This window comes from Tachysurus fulvidraco, chromosome 9 (assembly GCF_022655615.1).
Source record: "Tachysurus fulvidraco isolate hzauxx_2018 chromosome 9, HZAU_PFXX_2.0, whole genome shotgun sequence".
In the NCBI taxonomy this organism is placed as follows: domain Eukaryota; kingdom Metazoa; phylum Chordata; class Actinopteri; order Siluriformes; family Bagridae; genus Tachysurus; species Tachysurus fulvidraco.
In genome coordinates this window covers 26,934,205-26,948,764 of record NC_062526.1, presented here as the reverse complement: position 1 = coordinate 26,948,764, position 14,560 = coordinate 26,934,205, and the positions used below count along the sequence as shown (strand labels likewise).

The 14,560-nt window shown below is 43.1% G+C and overlaps 1 protein-coding gene across 2 annotated transcripts in view; it reads left to right on the top strand.

Moving 5' to 3' along the window:
• The first annotated feature begins 4,778 nt into the window (after positions 1 to 4,778).
• LOC113658587 (kinesin-like protein KIF3C) overlaps positions 4,779 to 14,560 on the top strand; it is a 14,650-nt gene continuing 4,868 nt past the window's right edge. The window contains exons 1-4 of one of the 2 annotated variants that reach the window (XM_027171112.2): positions 4,779 to 6,704; positions 11,895 to 11,996; positions 12,230 to 12,352; positions 13,661 to 13,669. In XM_027171112.2, coding sequence (XP_027026913.1) covers positions 5,262 to 6,704; positions 11,895 to 11,996; positions 12,230 to 12,352; positions 13,661 to 13,669 — 1,677 coding nt within the window. In that variant the 5' untranslated portion in view covers positions 4,779 to 5,261. The remainder of the gene's footprint in view (positions 6,705 to 11,894; positions 11,997 to 12,229; positions 12,353 to 13,660; positions 13,670 to 14,560) is intronic. The other variant, XM_027171113.2, reaches the window with a different exon arrangement.

The window sequence follows — 14,560 nt, the reverse complement described above, 5'->3', positions numbered from 1 at the left end:
ATACACAACACATAATACATATAATTGCATTATCCGAAATGCTTGTTAAATAGATATGTTTTTAACTGGAACTTAAATGCACCGACAGATGTGATGTTTCGTAGTGTAGGAGGCAGCGAATTCCATAATTGAGGAGCATTTATACTAAATGACCTTCCACCAACAGTAGACAGACGGAAAGGAGGGATGGACAACAAACCAAGTTCAGCTGATCTAAGGGACCGGACAGGGCGGTAAGGGGAAAGTAGGTCAGACAGATATTGGGGAGCAAGACCATTTAATGCTTTGAACGTTAGAAGCAATACCTTAAAGTGTATACGTGATGTTATAGGTAGCCAGTGAAGGTCATGAAGCAGTGGAGTAATGTGAGCAGAGCGCCTAGTGGAGGTGAGAACTCGTGCTGCTGAGTTTTGAACATACTGTAATCTTGCGATAAGTTTTTTTTGGAAGACCAAGAAATAAGGCATTGCAATAGTCCAGACGTGAAGTGATTAGTGCATGAATTAAGGTTTCAGTATCAGCTATGGTGAGAGAAGATCGGAGACGAGCAATATTACGAAGATGGAAAAAAGAGTTTTTAACAAGAGAAGAAATGTGAGGGACGAATAAATAAAATCGAATAAAACCCCAAGGTGAACATACATGATGCACCTTTAAAGCCATAAGAGCTGTTGTTTTTATTTCATATGTATATAACATGGTACGATATGCAGTATGTGATTTAAAAATGAATGAATTAGTCTAGACGTGAATTAGTCTATACGTAAATTGGCGTGGCATCGAATTCATCATAAAAATTACAAAATGAAACAGAATTGTTCAGGACAAAATGGCTTCCCTCATGAATCCTTCGTTCTTTTTTCAAAGTGAACTTTTCCAGAAGACAAACATACTTTTTCGTGTCAACAAAGTGCTTTTATTAATTTTTATTTTGTTCTCAGGAACAGTTTATTAAAACATTTTCAGTTTATTAAAACGATTTCTTCTTCTTCTTCTTCTTCTTCTTCTTCTTCTTCTTCTTCTTCTTCTTCTTCTTCTTCTTCTTCTTCTCCAGCTCCAACCTGGACCAGACTAAACCTTGGAGCAGAAGTACCACCTTGATTTTCAGCCTGATGGAGGTTTTAGTGCTAGATTAGTCACACTTTGCCCCACAGTGCCAGTGTGAGTCAGAGCAGCAGTGGGGTGAATCAGACCTGGATGTGGCTTATAAATATTACTCAGTGGATCAGAGTTTCAGAGCTATTGTTACTGACAGCTTGCAGCGATGACAAAATCCAGCTCACGGAATGATGAACATAGACACGCTAATGTTTTTTTAACGTAATTCAGCACAAAGTTGATGCCGTGTTTCCCCAAAAAAATGTCCAGGTGTGATGTGAGACTTATCGAATAAAAAGACACATGATAATAAGAAATGAAGTGAAGTGAACAGAGGTGTGGTTAGAGGCGTGAGACTACGCCCTGCTGTATGAGTCACCGGAGCTGCACATCTGGGTCTGGTAAAGCCGCCAGATGTCATCCAGAGTCTCGGTCACCATGACAACTGGTTAAAGAAAATCAGATGGAAAGCAAAGCTAAGGGTCAACTTTCACTTTATATTGTGTAATCAATAATTTGTTAGTTTAATACAGTACAGTGTGGTTCAGTGTAGATTTAAACACATAGGCCACGCCTCTTTAATTAGTACTGACACACACATAGGCCACACCTCTTTAATTAGTACTGACACAGACACACATAGGCCACACCTCTTTAATTAGTACTGACACACACATAGGCCACACCTCTTTAATTAGTACTGACACACACATAGGCCACGCCTCTTTAATTAGTACTGACACAGACACACATAGGCCACGCCTCTTTAATTAGTACTGACACAGACACACATAGGCCACACCTCTTTAATTAGTACTGACACACATAGGCCACACCTCTTTAATTAGTACTGACACAGACACACATAGGCCACACCTCTTTAATTAGTACTGACACACACATAGGCCACACCTCTTTAATTAGAACTGACACACACACATATCACACACCTCTTTAATTAGTACTGACACACACATAGGCCACGCCTCTTTAATTAGAACTGACACACACACATATCACACACCTCTTTAATTAGTACTGACACACACATAGGCCACGCCTCTTTAATTAGAACTGACACACACACATATCACACACCTCTTTAATTAGTACTGACACACACATAGGCCACGCCTCTTTAATTAGTACTGACACACACGTAGGCCACACCTCTTTAATTAGAACTGGCACACACACATATCACACACCTCTTTAATTAGTACTGACACACACACATATATCACACACCTCTTTAATTAGTACTGACACACACATAGGCCACGACTCTTTAATTAGTACTGACACACACATAGGCCACGCCTCTTTAATTAGTACTGACACACACATAGGCCACACCTCTTTAATTAGTACTGACACATACATAGGCCACACCTCTTTAATTAGTACTGACACACACATAGGCCACGCCTCTTTAATTAGTACTGACACACACATAGGCCATGCCTCTTTAATTAGTACTGACACACACATAGGCCACGCCTCTTTAATTAGTACTGACACACACATAGGCCACGCCTCTTTAATTAGTACTGACACACACATAGGCCACGCCTCTTTAATTAGTACTGACACACACATAGGTCACGCCTCTTTTTTGTGGTCTCATGTTGGGCAATTCGAATTTTTTGTATCTTAATCATTTATTTGCATGAACACATTAGAGAGTCTAAATTCTCCAGTTTTAGTAGATGAGCAAGAAGAAGAAGAAGAAGAAGAAGAAGAAGAAGAAGAAGAAGAAGAAGAAGAAGGCGGCGGCATTGAATCTCAAATTCTCAGTAAAGTGTTCCTTCAGAAAAGCAGGCCAGCGGAAGATCCCGACAGCGTATTTGTCATCGTGACACACACTTATCACCGGGACGGCAGAAATGTTTCTCTCAGGAATGTGCAGTATTATCTGGCTCACGCTCAAAGCCAAGCACGGACTTGATGAGTCCTCATGTAGTGTGTAGGGAGAGAGGGAGCATGAGAGAGGCCTGCAGGAGGGAGAAAGATCCTCATAAACAACCGGTTTATTAGAGTTCAAGTAAACGGAGCACAAATGGAGGACCCTTGAGAACCCAATCCAAGCTAGATAGCTAGTGAGCCTGGCTGTCTTCTAGCTTACTTTAGACTCAATAATCTCTGATTTAATGCTTCATCTGGGCCTCATTTATCAAACTGGAATCAAACAAATTGAATCCTAAAGTAGTCACATAAATCAAAGTGTAGTTTAGTTAATTATTTCTTCTGTCGTGTTTCTTCTTTGTTTAAAGAAGGATTTGTTTAAGTGTGTGTAATGATTTAAACATGTATTTTGCATAAGGCTATGGAATTGATTAGCAACAGTAGCCAATAATGCAACTGAACATATACTGGTGAATTGAGTACATTTGGGTTAAAGGGTATATATTATTATTATTATTATTATTATTATTATTATTATTATTATTATTATCCGTTGAGTTGATTTTTTAGTTTTAAGGGAACAATGAAATGTAAGTCGGCCAACAGCGCTCTCTGCTGGCTGAAAAGAGACTCGGGTTTACCCACACAACGCAGTTTCTCATATTGTCCACTAGATGGCACCAAAGATAAAAAAATACTAAATACACAGCGTGATCTTAATATAGCACAATAAGTGCTATAGTGCACAATAAGCACAATAAGAACGTATATAAAGTGCTTATTGTACACCAAACATGAAGCCTATGAATATATACACAAACTATATATGAATAAGAAGAATAAATAAATTTGGTTACTATCGTTAGTTGACTACACTTGTAATAAAAATGTTTTTATACTAGTTGGAAAGAAAATCTGTGTAAAATATATGTTTGTCCTGCATACTAACACTAATAAACCTGGAATGTTGGAATATATTGTTATTAGAAAATAATATTATTATTACATTATTATATCAATGAATATGTATCATTTTGCTGCTTCTTCTTCTTTTTCTTTTTCATATTCTTCTTCTTCTTCTTCTTCTTCTTCTTCTTATTATTATTATTATTATTATTATTGTTATTATTATTATTATTGTCATCATCTATAAATTGACAAATATAACAAATAGCATGAGAGCGAAGAACCCCTGTTTAAAAATGCCAAAATAAAATATTTTCGAAATGCCTTATACGTGTGTGTGTGTGTGTGTGTGTGTGTGTGTGTGTGTGTGTGTGTGTGTGTGTGTGTGTGTGTGTGTGTGTGTGTGTGTGTGTGTGTGTGTGTGTGTGTGTGTGTGTGTGCGTGTATGTGTGTGTGTATGTGTAAGTATTTGCGTGTATGTGTATGTGTGTGTATGTGTGTGTATGTGTGTGTGTGTGTGTGTGTGTGTGTGTGTGCGTGCGTGCGTGTATGTGTGTGTGTGTACGTGTATGTGTGTGTTTGTGTGTGTGTGTGTGCGTGTATGTGTGTGTGTGGGTGTGTATGTGTGTGTGTGTGTGTGTGTGTGTGTTTGCGTGTGTGTGTGTGTGTGCGTGCGTGCGTGTATGTGTGTGTGTGTGTGTGTGTGTGTGTGTGTGTGCGTGTATATGTGTGTGTGTGTATGTGTGTGTGTGTGTGTGTGTGTGTGTGTGTGTGTGTGTGTGTGCGTGTATGTGTGTGTTTGTGTGTGAGATGTGAGAGAGAGAGAGAGCGTTTCTTCATGAATTATATCATTTTATAGATTATTTTTAGCTTTAAACAGATTGGGTTTATATCGGTGTGGACTTGTCACATTCCCAGACTCGTGTCAGGATTAAAGCCTGTGAGGAATCATTCCGTTATCATTAAATCATGGGTAAAATCTGAGATAATATTCGAGATAATATTTGAGATGATGCTCAGTCTTTAACGTGTGATTGGACCACATGACCGCACCGCAGTGAAGGGGCAGGGCGAGAGGGAGAGAGAGACAGAGAGAGAGAGAGAGAGAGAGAGAGAGAGAGAGAGAGATTGTGGATATGATAAAGACAGTTCTGCTCGGTTAAAGCCGGTAATTTCTTTAATTCTTCATGATTTCTTAGTGTAATTGACGCGTCGCTGCTTGTTTGCTGTGTGCGCACAGAGACGCGATGCGCTGCGCCCCGGGAGCCGCCACCCTGCTGCATCCTCTCTAGCGCTCCGACACCTCGCTTTGTCGGCGTCTGATTTCACACGGGAGCTCGAGGGAGGAAAAAATGTCTCTGAAAACCAAGCAGTGCGAGTCGGTGAAGGTGGTGGTGCGCTGTCGCCCGCTGAACCGCAAAGAAGAGGCGTCCGGTTATGACAGCATCGTGGATATGGACGTTAAATTGGGCCAAGTGGCCCTGCGGAATCCCCGAGCGGCTCCCGGAGAACCGGACAAGACGTTCACCTTCGACGCCGTGTACGACGCAGGATCCAAGCAGAGCGACCTTTACGATGAGAGCGTGCGGCCTCTCGTGGACTCGGTGCTGCGCGGCTTTAATGTGACGGTGCTCGCGTACGGACAGACAGGTACAGGGAAGACGTACACAATGCAGGGGGAGTGGACGGAGGCCGAGCGGCGAGGCATCGTGCCCAGCTCCTTCGAGCATATCTTCACACACATCTCACGTTCTCAGAACCAGCAGTACCTGGTGAGAGGGTCATACCTTGAGATCTACCAGGAAGAGATCCGAGATCTTCTGACCACTGATCACAGCAAGCGCCTCGAGCTGAAGGAGAGCCCCGAGTCAGGCGTGTATGTCCGAGACCTTTCGTCCTTTGTGGCTAAGAATGTCAAGGAGATGGAGCACGTGCTGAATGCAGGTAACCGCACGCGATCCGTAGGTGCAACGGACATGAACGAGCATAGCTCTCGGTCTCATGCCATCTTTAGTGTCACTGTAGAGTGCAGTCAGCCTGGTCCGGATGGCCGTAACCACATCCGGGTGGGCAAGCTGAACCTCGTGGACCTGGCAGGAAGCGAGCGCCAGAGCAAGACGGGAGCACGTGGTGAGCGGTTCAAGGAGGCGACTAAAATCAACCTGTCACTCTCTGCACTGGGAAACGTCGTATCGGCGCTGGCTGATGGCCGCGGCGCTCATGTGCCATACCGAGACTCCAAGCTCACACGCCTGCTCCGGGATTCGCTTGGTGGAAATGCCAAAACCGTAATGGTGGCCACGCTCGGCCCAGCAGCCTTCAATTATGAGGAGACACTGACCACGCTACGCTATGCCAACCGTGCCAAGAACATCAAGAACGTCCCACGCGTCAACGAGGATCCCAAGGATGCGCTGCTCCGTGAATTCCAGCTGGAGATCGCCCGGCTCAAGGCACAGCTCCAACGACGCGGCATGCTGAGCTCCAGGAGGAAGAGGAGGCTCAAGAAAAGCATAGACCATGAGGTGAATGAGGATGATGATGATCAAGATGAGGAAGAGATTGAAGATGAAGAGGAAGGTGAGGATGATGACGATGAGGAGAAGTTGCAGAAGGAGGTGCAGGAGTACATAAAGGAACAGCAGGAGGTGTTGGAGCAAGAGAAAGAGGCCATCAGGGACGACCGCTTAATGGTGGCTGAGGAGAAACAGAAGCTCCTGGAAGAGAAGGAGAGGATGATGGGACATCTGAAGAAGGAGCAGGAGGCTTCAGCACTCCTCACCGCTAAGTTCAAGGTGTGTGTGTGTGTGTGTGTGTGTGTGTGTGTGTGTGTGTGTGTGTGTGTGTGTGTGTGTAGACTGGTAGAACCTTGTGGCTAAGCAACTGCCAAATCTGGATCTCAAGCATAAGCTACAGTAGCTCACTATTAAAGTTTCGATTTAGCTAACTAGCTCTTGGCAGGTATCTCAGAATCATCTGAAACATCTACACGCTCCTCAAAAGTGGTATTAAAAACATAATTGATACTAAATGATGCTCGTTATGAATCACAAACCAGCTTTGGGACGTGAAGTATCACATCCTAACACAAGAATTGGTTCTGTTGTAGAGTGTAAGCTTCAAACTGTGTGAAGTCTGAGGCCTAAACCCGGATTAACCAGATGCTGAGCACAGACTCTTATTTATACGATGAGTCTTTAATATAAGAGTAAAATTCTAACATTTTAATGCGGATTAATCTTATTATTATTATTATTATTATTATTATTATTATTATTATTATTATTATTATTATCAATACTAGGGCTCGTACACCAATAATGACCTTCTGAATGATATAATCCGCTTTTTTTATTGCATTTACATCTTTCAGAGTATTTTGCTCCTTGTGGCTTTTACAGAAAAGCATCGATCCTGGTGTGCATTGTTCATTTGTTTTCTATAACAGCAGCTCCGACATGACTGTCGTTTCTATAGTAACAGCATAAACAGTAGGTTATGTTACTTTTATAGAAAGGAGTCTCCAGTGTGAGCGGTAAAGCTGTAACTTATTCAGGATAGTGCAGCTTATGGTTTGTGCTTTCTGTAAAACATGACAAGCTTGTTGAGAGAGAGAGAGAGAGAGAGAGAGAGAGAGAGAGAGAGAGAGAGAGGGAGGAAGAGAGGGAGGAAGAGAGGGAGAGGGATAGTGGGGGGGAGGGAGACAGAGAGAGAAGAGAGAGAGACAGAGAGAGAGAGAGAGAGAGAGATGTAAACAGGAAGTCTAGCCCTTATACCAGCATTGCTACCGGTGCAGCCTCTCTCTCTCTCTCTCTCTCTCTCTCTCTATATATATATATATATATATATATATATATATATATTTATATATATATATATATATATATATATTTCTATCTGTATTTAAAATGTATAAATCATTTAAGTGTTACCTTGGTGTGTGTGTGTGTGTGTGTGTGTGTGTGTGTGTGTGTGTGTGTGTGTGTGTGTGTGTGTTGAGGGGTAGGGGACATATTGAACTAAAGGCCAAGCCCTGAGCACATTCTTCCACATGTATGTTTACAGTTCTCATTGGCTGCTATCAGGGTCTGTCAACCAATTGTAATCAAGGTCTCATAATGTTTTATTGACTGCAGCCAATCAGATTACGGGGCTTTTACCGGGCAGAATAAGTGTGGTTCACTAAAAGGCCATTAAGGTATTGATCCCTGATAAAAGCTTTACAGTTTGAGGTATTAGGATGTAATGTGGGATTGAAAGAGCAGGCGTATTAAATAAAGTGTGTGTGTGTTTGAGCAGGATATTAAATTTGGGCGTGTCTTTGTGCAGGATATTAAATATGGGCGTGTCTTTGAGTAGGATATTAAAGATGGGCGTGTCTTTGTGCAGGATATTAAATATGGGCGTGTCTTTGAGTAGGATATTAAAGATGGCCGTGTCTTTGAGTAGGATATTAAAGATGGGCGTGTCTTTGTGTAGGATATTAAAGATGGGCGTGTCTTTGTGTAGGATATTAAAGATGGGCGTGTCTTTGTGTAGGATATTAAAGATGGGCGTGTCTTTAAGCAGGGCATTAAGGATGGGCGTGTCTTTGAGCAGGATATTAAAGATGGGCGTGTCTTTGAGCAGGACATTAAGGATGGGCGTGTCTTTGAGCAGGACATTAAATATGGGCGTGTCTTTGTGCAGGATATTAAATATGGCCGTGTCTTTGAGCAGGATATTAAAGATGAGCGTGTCTTTGAGAAGGATATTAAAGATGGGCGTGTCTTTGTGTAGGATATTAAAGATGGGCGTGTCTTTGAGCAGGATATTAAAGATGGGCGTGTCTTTGTGTAGGATATTAAAGATGGGCATGTCTTTGAAAAGGATATTAAAGATGGGCGTGTCTTTGAGTAGGATATTAAAGATGGGCGTGTCTTTGACTAGGATATTAAAGATGGGCATGTCTTTGTGTAGGATATTAAAGATGGGCGTGTCTTTGACTAGGATATTAAAGATGGGCGTGTCTTTGAGTAGGATATTAAAGATGGGCATGTCTTTGACTAGGATATTAAAGATGGGCGTGTCTTTGTGTAGGATATTAAAGATGGGCGTGTCTTTGAGCAGGATATTAAGGATGGGCGTGTCTTTGAGCAGGATATTAAGGATGGGCGTGTCTTTGTGCAGTAATAAACTGTCACCTGAATCTGTTGTTCATGGTGACCAATTAAAAGTGTTAGTGAACAACACTTCAAACTGTGCAGCAGCTTTTTGCTGAGTAAATGGTGGATCTTGGCCTGCAGGAGTTTCCTTGCCTGTGGTCTGGAAATCTCTGTAAAACTCTGATGATAAGAAGTGTCTGAATTTTTACCTGAATAACTTGAGCTTGCGTTTTTATTTAGAAAAGAAAGAACAGTATATATTTTGGCAAGCTGAGCCTGCTTTCCTTTACTAATGCTAGCTTCAGCGGCATAGCTGGGGGGGGTTAAGGAGAACCCACAGGAGATGGAGGCTGAGGTGAGGAATAGTTTGACTGATGAAGAGGAAGGGAGAAGAAGACATGAGCAGGAAGAGCAGAGATGTTATCATGATGCTCTATAAATATCCAGCATGCTGTACGCCTGGCACTGGTTTCCTGACAGGTGATGACTCATCGGTGCCTCATCCTGACAGAAGCGCTCTCGACCAATCACAGCACAGATCAGGAAACAAAACAGGAAATTCGTCAGCGGGACACCAGTGAGGGAAACGAGACTAAGATGCAGGAATCTGAAATGCCATAAAGTGTTTTAAATCACACACACACACACACACACACACACACACACACACACACACACACACACACACACACACACACACACACACACACACACACACACACACACACACACACACACAGTTATCGCACATCCTGTCTACATTTTCTCTAATAATACTTCACAACATTGTGTGTGTGCAAAGGCATGTGTGTGTGTGTGTGTGTGTGTTTCTATCTTTGTCTTCATTATCTCTCCACTGTCCCAGCATGCATCACTGCTCTCCTGAAATATTGATGAGTCAGTGTCTGCTGTCTCCATCCAATGAGCTCCTGGTTTGTACGAATACATAATGAGATCTCCTCATTCCCAGTCGCTGTTGCTGTGGAAACGTGGACAATTGGGGGGGGGGGGTGTCTGGATTTAAAGGTCCTTCTGAATAATGGCTCAGTGCACAGTCACACAGAGTGTGTGTGTGTGTGTGTGTGTGTGTGTGTGTGTGTGTGGAGAGAGAGAGTCTCAGCTGGTAAACTTCTCAGGCTTACATACTATTTTAAAACGCTGACATTTTATTTTCTCCTCTCACTGCGTCTTGCACTTTTTTTTCTTTCACGTTCATAGCTATTACTTCCTGTTACAGACACGGAATCCCAAACATAACAGAAATATTCGCTAAATGACGATAATGGTGCAAGTACAAATGTGTTCCTTTGTTATTATATTATATTATATTATATTATATTATATTATATTATATTATATTATATTATATTATATTATATCAGTTATGGGGGACATGGTTAGCACGTTCGCCTCACACCTCCAGGGTTGGGGGTTCGATTCCCACCTCCACCTTGTGTGTGTGGAGTTTGCATGTTCTCCCCGTGCCTCGGGGGTTTCCTCTGGGTACTCCGGTTTCCTCCCCCGGTCCAAAGACATGCATGGTAGATTGATTGGCATCTCTGGAAAATTGTCCGTAGTGTGTGAGTGTGTGAGTGAATGAGAGTGTGTGTGTGCCCTGTGATGGGTTGGCACTCCGTCCAGGGTGTATCCTGCCTCGATGCCCGATGACGCCTGAGATAGGCACAGGCTCCCCGTGACCCGAGGTAGTTCGGATAAGCGGTAGAAAATGAGTGAGTGAGTGAGTATATCAGTTATGTAATTCTTCATACGTTCGGTAAAGGTTTGTATACTGTTCTGTACTTTATATGTGATCCTCTGGTTCAGAATTGTGGCTAATAATCTCTCCAGAAACCTGACAGACAGCATTGTAGCCTATTCTGGATTCTGATTGGTCAGAAGATTGTTGATTACTTTTCTATAAGGAGTCTGTAAGGAGTCTCCAGGTTCAGAGGCAAAGTTTTCAACTTCATCACAGGAACTCACCGCAGATTATTTTCCCATATCACAAAGCCTCTGTGTGTGTGTGTGTGTGTGTGTGTGTGTGTGTGTGTGTGTGTGTGTGTGTGTGTGTGTGTGTGTGTGCGTTTGTGTGTATGTGTATTATACTATGAATGACCTGTAATAACCTCAGCAGGCGGATGATTGAGCAGGATGTTTGCCTGTATGTTTGTCCTTGCTCACATCCCTGTCCTCATAGTGATACAATTACAACCCAATGTGTGTGTGTGTGTGTGTGTGTGTGTGTGTGTGTGTGTGTGTGTTATTTTTCCTTACTGATATTTGTCCCATACCATGAACCATGCTCTCATCCCTAGTTTCTCTGCAGGCTGCAGAAATATAACAGCTCTAAAAATATCACTGAGAGTTATTGTGGGTGAGAGCTGGCACTGTGTGTAAGTGTTTTGTGTGTGTGTGTGTGTGTAAGTGTTTTGTGTGTGTGTGTGTGTGTGTGTGTGTGTGTGTGTGTCTTCGCTAAAGAGATGAATAATTGCATTATTGTTGCTGGAAAAAAATGAGCAACCAGAACAGTTTTTTCTTTCATCTCTGCATCTCGTGCGTGCGCGTGCGCGCGCGCGCGCGCGTGTGTGTGTGTGTGTGTGTGTGTGTGTGTGTGTGTTTGTTGATGACATAATGAGTAATTCTGTAGTGTGGGACAAACAGGAAGTGACTCCTTGATGTAGTTCATTGCTAATTCTGGGATTCCTGAACCTGTGTGTGTGTGTGTGTGTGTGTGTGTGTGTGTGTGTGTGTGTGTGTGTGTGTGTGTGTGTGTGTGTTTAAAATTCTAAAAATACTTGTCTGCTCTGGCCCTGATGTTCATCCCGCCTCCTTGGTTGCTAGGCAATGGAGAGTAAGCTTCTGGTTGGAGGAAAAAACATCATCGATCACACCAATGAACAGCAAAAGATGCTGGAAATAAAACGACAAGAGATTGCAGAACAGGTATTTCACACACACACGCACACACACACACACACACGCACACACACACACACACACACACACACACACAACAACACAACACACACACTCACACTCAGGTACAACCAGGGAGAGAATTCACACACATTACTGACCTACACTTGCATATTTTGTGTTTGTGTGTATGTGTGTGTGTGTGTGTGTGTGTGTGTGTGTGTGTGTGTGTGTGTGTGTGTGTGTGTGTGTGTGTGCAGACACGTAAAGAGCGAGAAATGCAGCAGCAGATGTTAATTCAGGACGAGGAGACAGTGGAGCTGAGAGAAACATTCACATCTCTGCAACAGGAAGTGGAAGCAAAGACCAAAAAACTCAAAAAGGTGAGAATAACATACTTCAAGTGCCCTATGATTAGTGCCCTAGGTGAAGTCTATTATCACAAGTGCCCTAGGTGAGGTCTATTATCACAAGTGCCCTATGATTAGTGCCCTAGGTGAAGTCTATTATCACAAGTGCCCTATGAGAAGTGCCCTAGGTGAAGTCATCTATGAGAAGTGCCCTAGGTGAAGTCTCCTATGAGAAGTGCCCTAGGTAAAGTCTCCTATGAAAAGTGCCCTAGGTGACATCCTCTATGAGAAGTGCCCTAGGCAAAGTCTACTATCACAAGTGCCCTATGAGTAATGCCCTAGGTGAAGTCTACTATCACAAGTGCCCTATGAGAAATGCCCTGGGTGACATCCACTATGAAAAGTGCCCTAGGTGAAGTCTCCTATGAGAAGTGCCCTAGGTAAATTCTCCTGTGAAAAGTGCCCTAGGTGACATCTACTATGAGAAGTGCCCTAGGTAAAGTCTCTTATGAGAAGTGCCCTAGGTGACATCTGCTATGAGAAGTGCCCTGGGTGACATCCACTATGAAATGTGCCCTAGGTGAAGTCTCCTATGAGAAGTGCCCTAAGTAAAGTCTCCAATGAAAAGTGCCCTAGTTAAAGTCTCCTATGAAAAGTGCCCTAGGTGACATCCGCTATGAGAAGTGCCCTAGGTGAAGTCTCCTATGAGAAGTGCCCTAGGTAAAGTCTCCTATGAAAAGTGCCCTAGGTGACATCTACAATGAGAAGTGCCCTAGGTAAAGTCTCCTATGAGAGGTGCCCAAGGTGATATCTGCTATGAGAAGTGCCCTGGGTGACATCCACTGTGAAAAGTGCCCTAGGTGAAGTCTCCTATGAGAAGTGCCCTAGGTAAAGTCTCCTATGAGAAGTGCCCTAGGTGACATCCACTATGAGAAGTGCCCTAGGTGACATTCACTATGAAAAGTGCCCTAGGTGAAGTCTCCTATGCGAAGTGCCCTAGGTGACATCCACTATGAGAAGTGCCCTAGGTGACATCCACTATGAGAAGTGCCCTAGGTGACATCCACTGTGAGAAGTGCCCTAGGTGAAGTCTCCTATGAGAAGTGCCCTAGGTGACATCCACTATGAGAAGTGCCCTAGGTGAAGTCTCCTATGAGAAGTGCCCTATGGGCTGCCCCTAATCTCACACCTTTGCTAAACACACACTTTCTTTTTAATTTTACTTTGTGTTTCCTAACTTGTCTGTTCCTTATCTGCCCTCATTTAAACCCTGACCCCTGAACTTTGACCCCTGGACCACACTCTTGACCCCTGAGGACACATTTGCTTCTGTTTTATCAGTACAAAAAGGTTTGTCCTTTTTTAATCTTCCTCAGTCGGAGACTGCACCGTCAGCGCTGATGCTAATGCTAGTGCTAACGCTAATGCTAACCCCCGAATGCTAACCTCTTATACTTTAAATCAACACAGTACAGATAGAGTGTAGTTAGCATGAAACCCGATGCTAATCTGCTAATCAGCAGTCCAGTGTCCTCCTGATGTGTATAATAATCTGTTGTGGAAAATAAACGAGACGAATTTCATCAGGTCTCTACAACGGCTGCTGTGCGAGACACACGTCTCGGGCTAGCTAACCAGAAAGAATAAGCGTTAGCATGGACATGCTATTGCTTTACTGCTTCTGGCTTGTCTACATTTTGTAGATAAAAGTTCATAACGAGAATGTAGATATTCTGCTTTATATATTTTTTGATATAATGAATGGGGAAAAAAAAAACTATGAAAAAAGTACAGAATTTCACTCGAGGACGTTCTCCATAAAAGAACACCATCAACTGTTTCTCAAAACTCCACCCCTTCTTTCTACCCCAAGCCCTGCACTTCCTTCTACCTGCCTGACCATTGACCTCTAACCCCAACACCAGACTCATAATGACCTCTAACTTCGGACCTCCTAACCCCTGCAGTGCCAATACAGCGCTCTGACTGGCTGCGGCTCAGGGGATGACCTCTTCTCTCCTCACTGTAACACATCAGATCTGTCACTCACTGCTGCATGATGCTGGAAAAGGACAAAAGGATGGATGGATGGATGGATGGATGGATGGATGGATGGATGGATGTTGTATTTGATGTTTGGTTTATATATTATAATGGATGGATGGCTGGATTCATGTGAAGATGGAGAGATGGTTGCACAGGTGGACAGATGGACAATTGATGGGTTTAGGGGTGGATGGA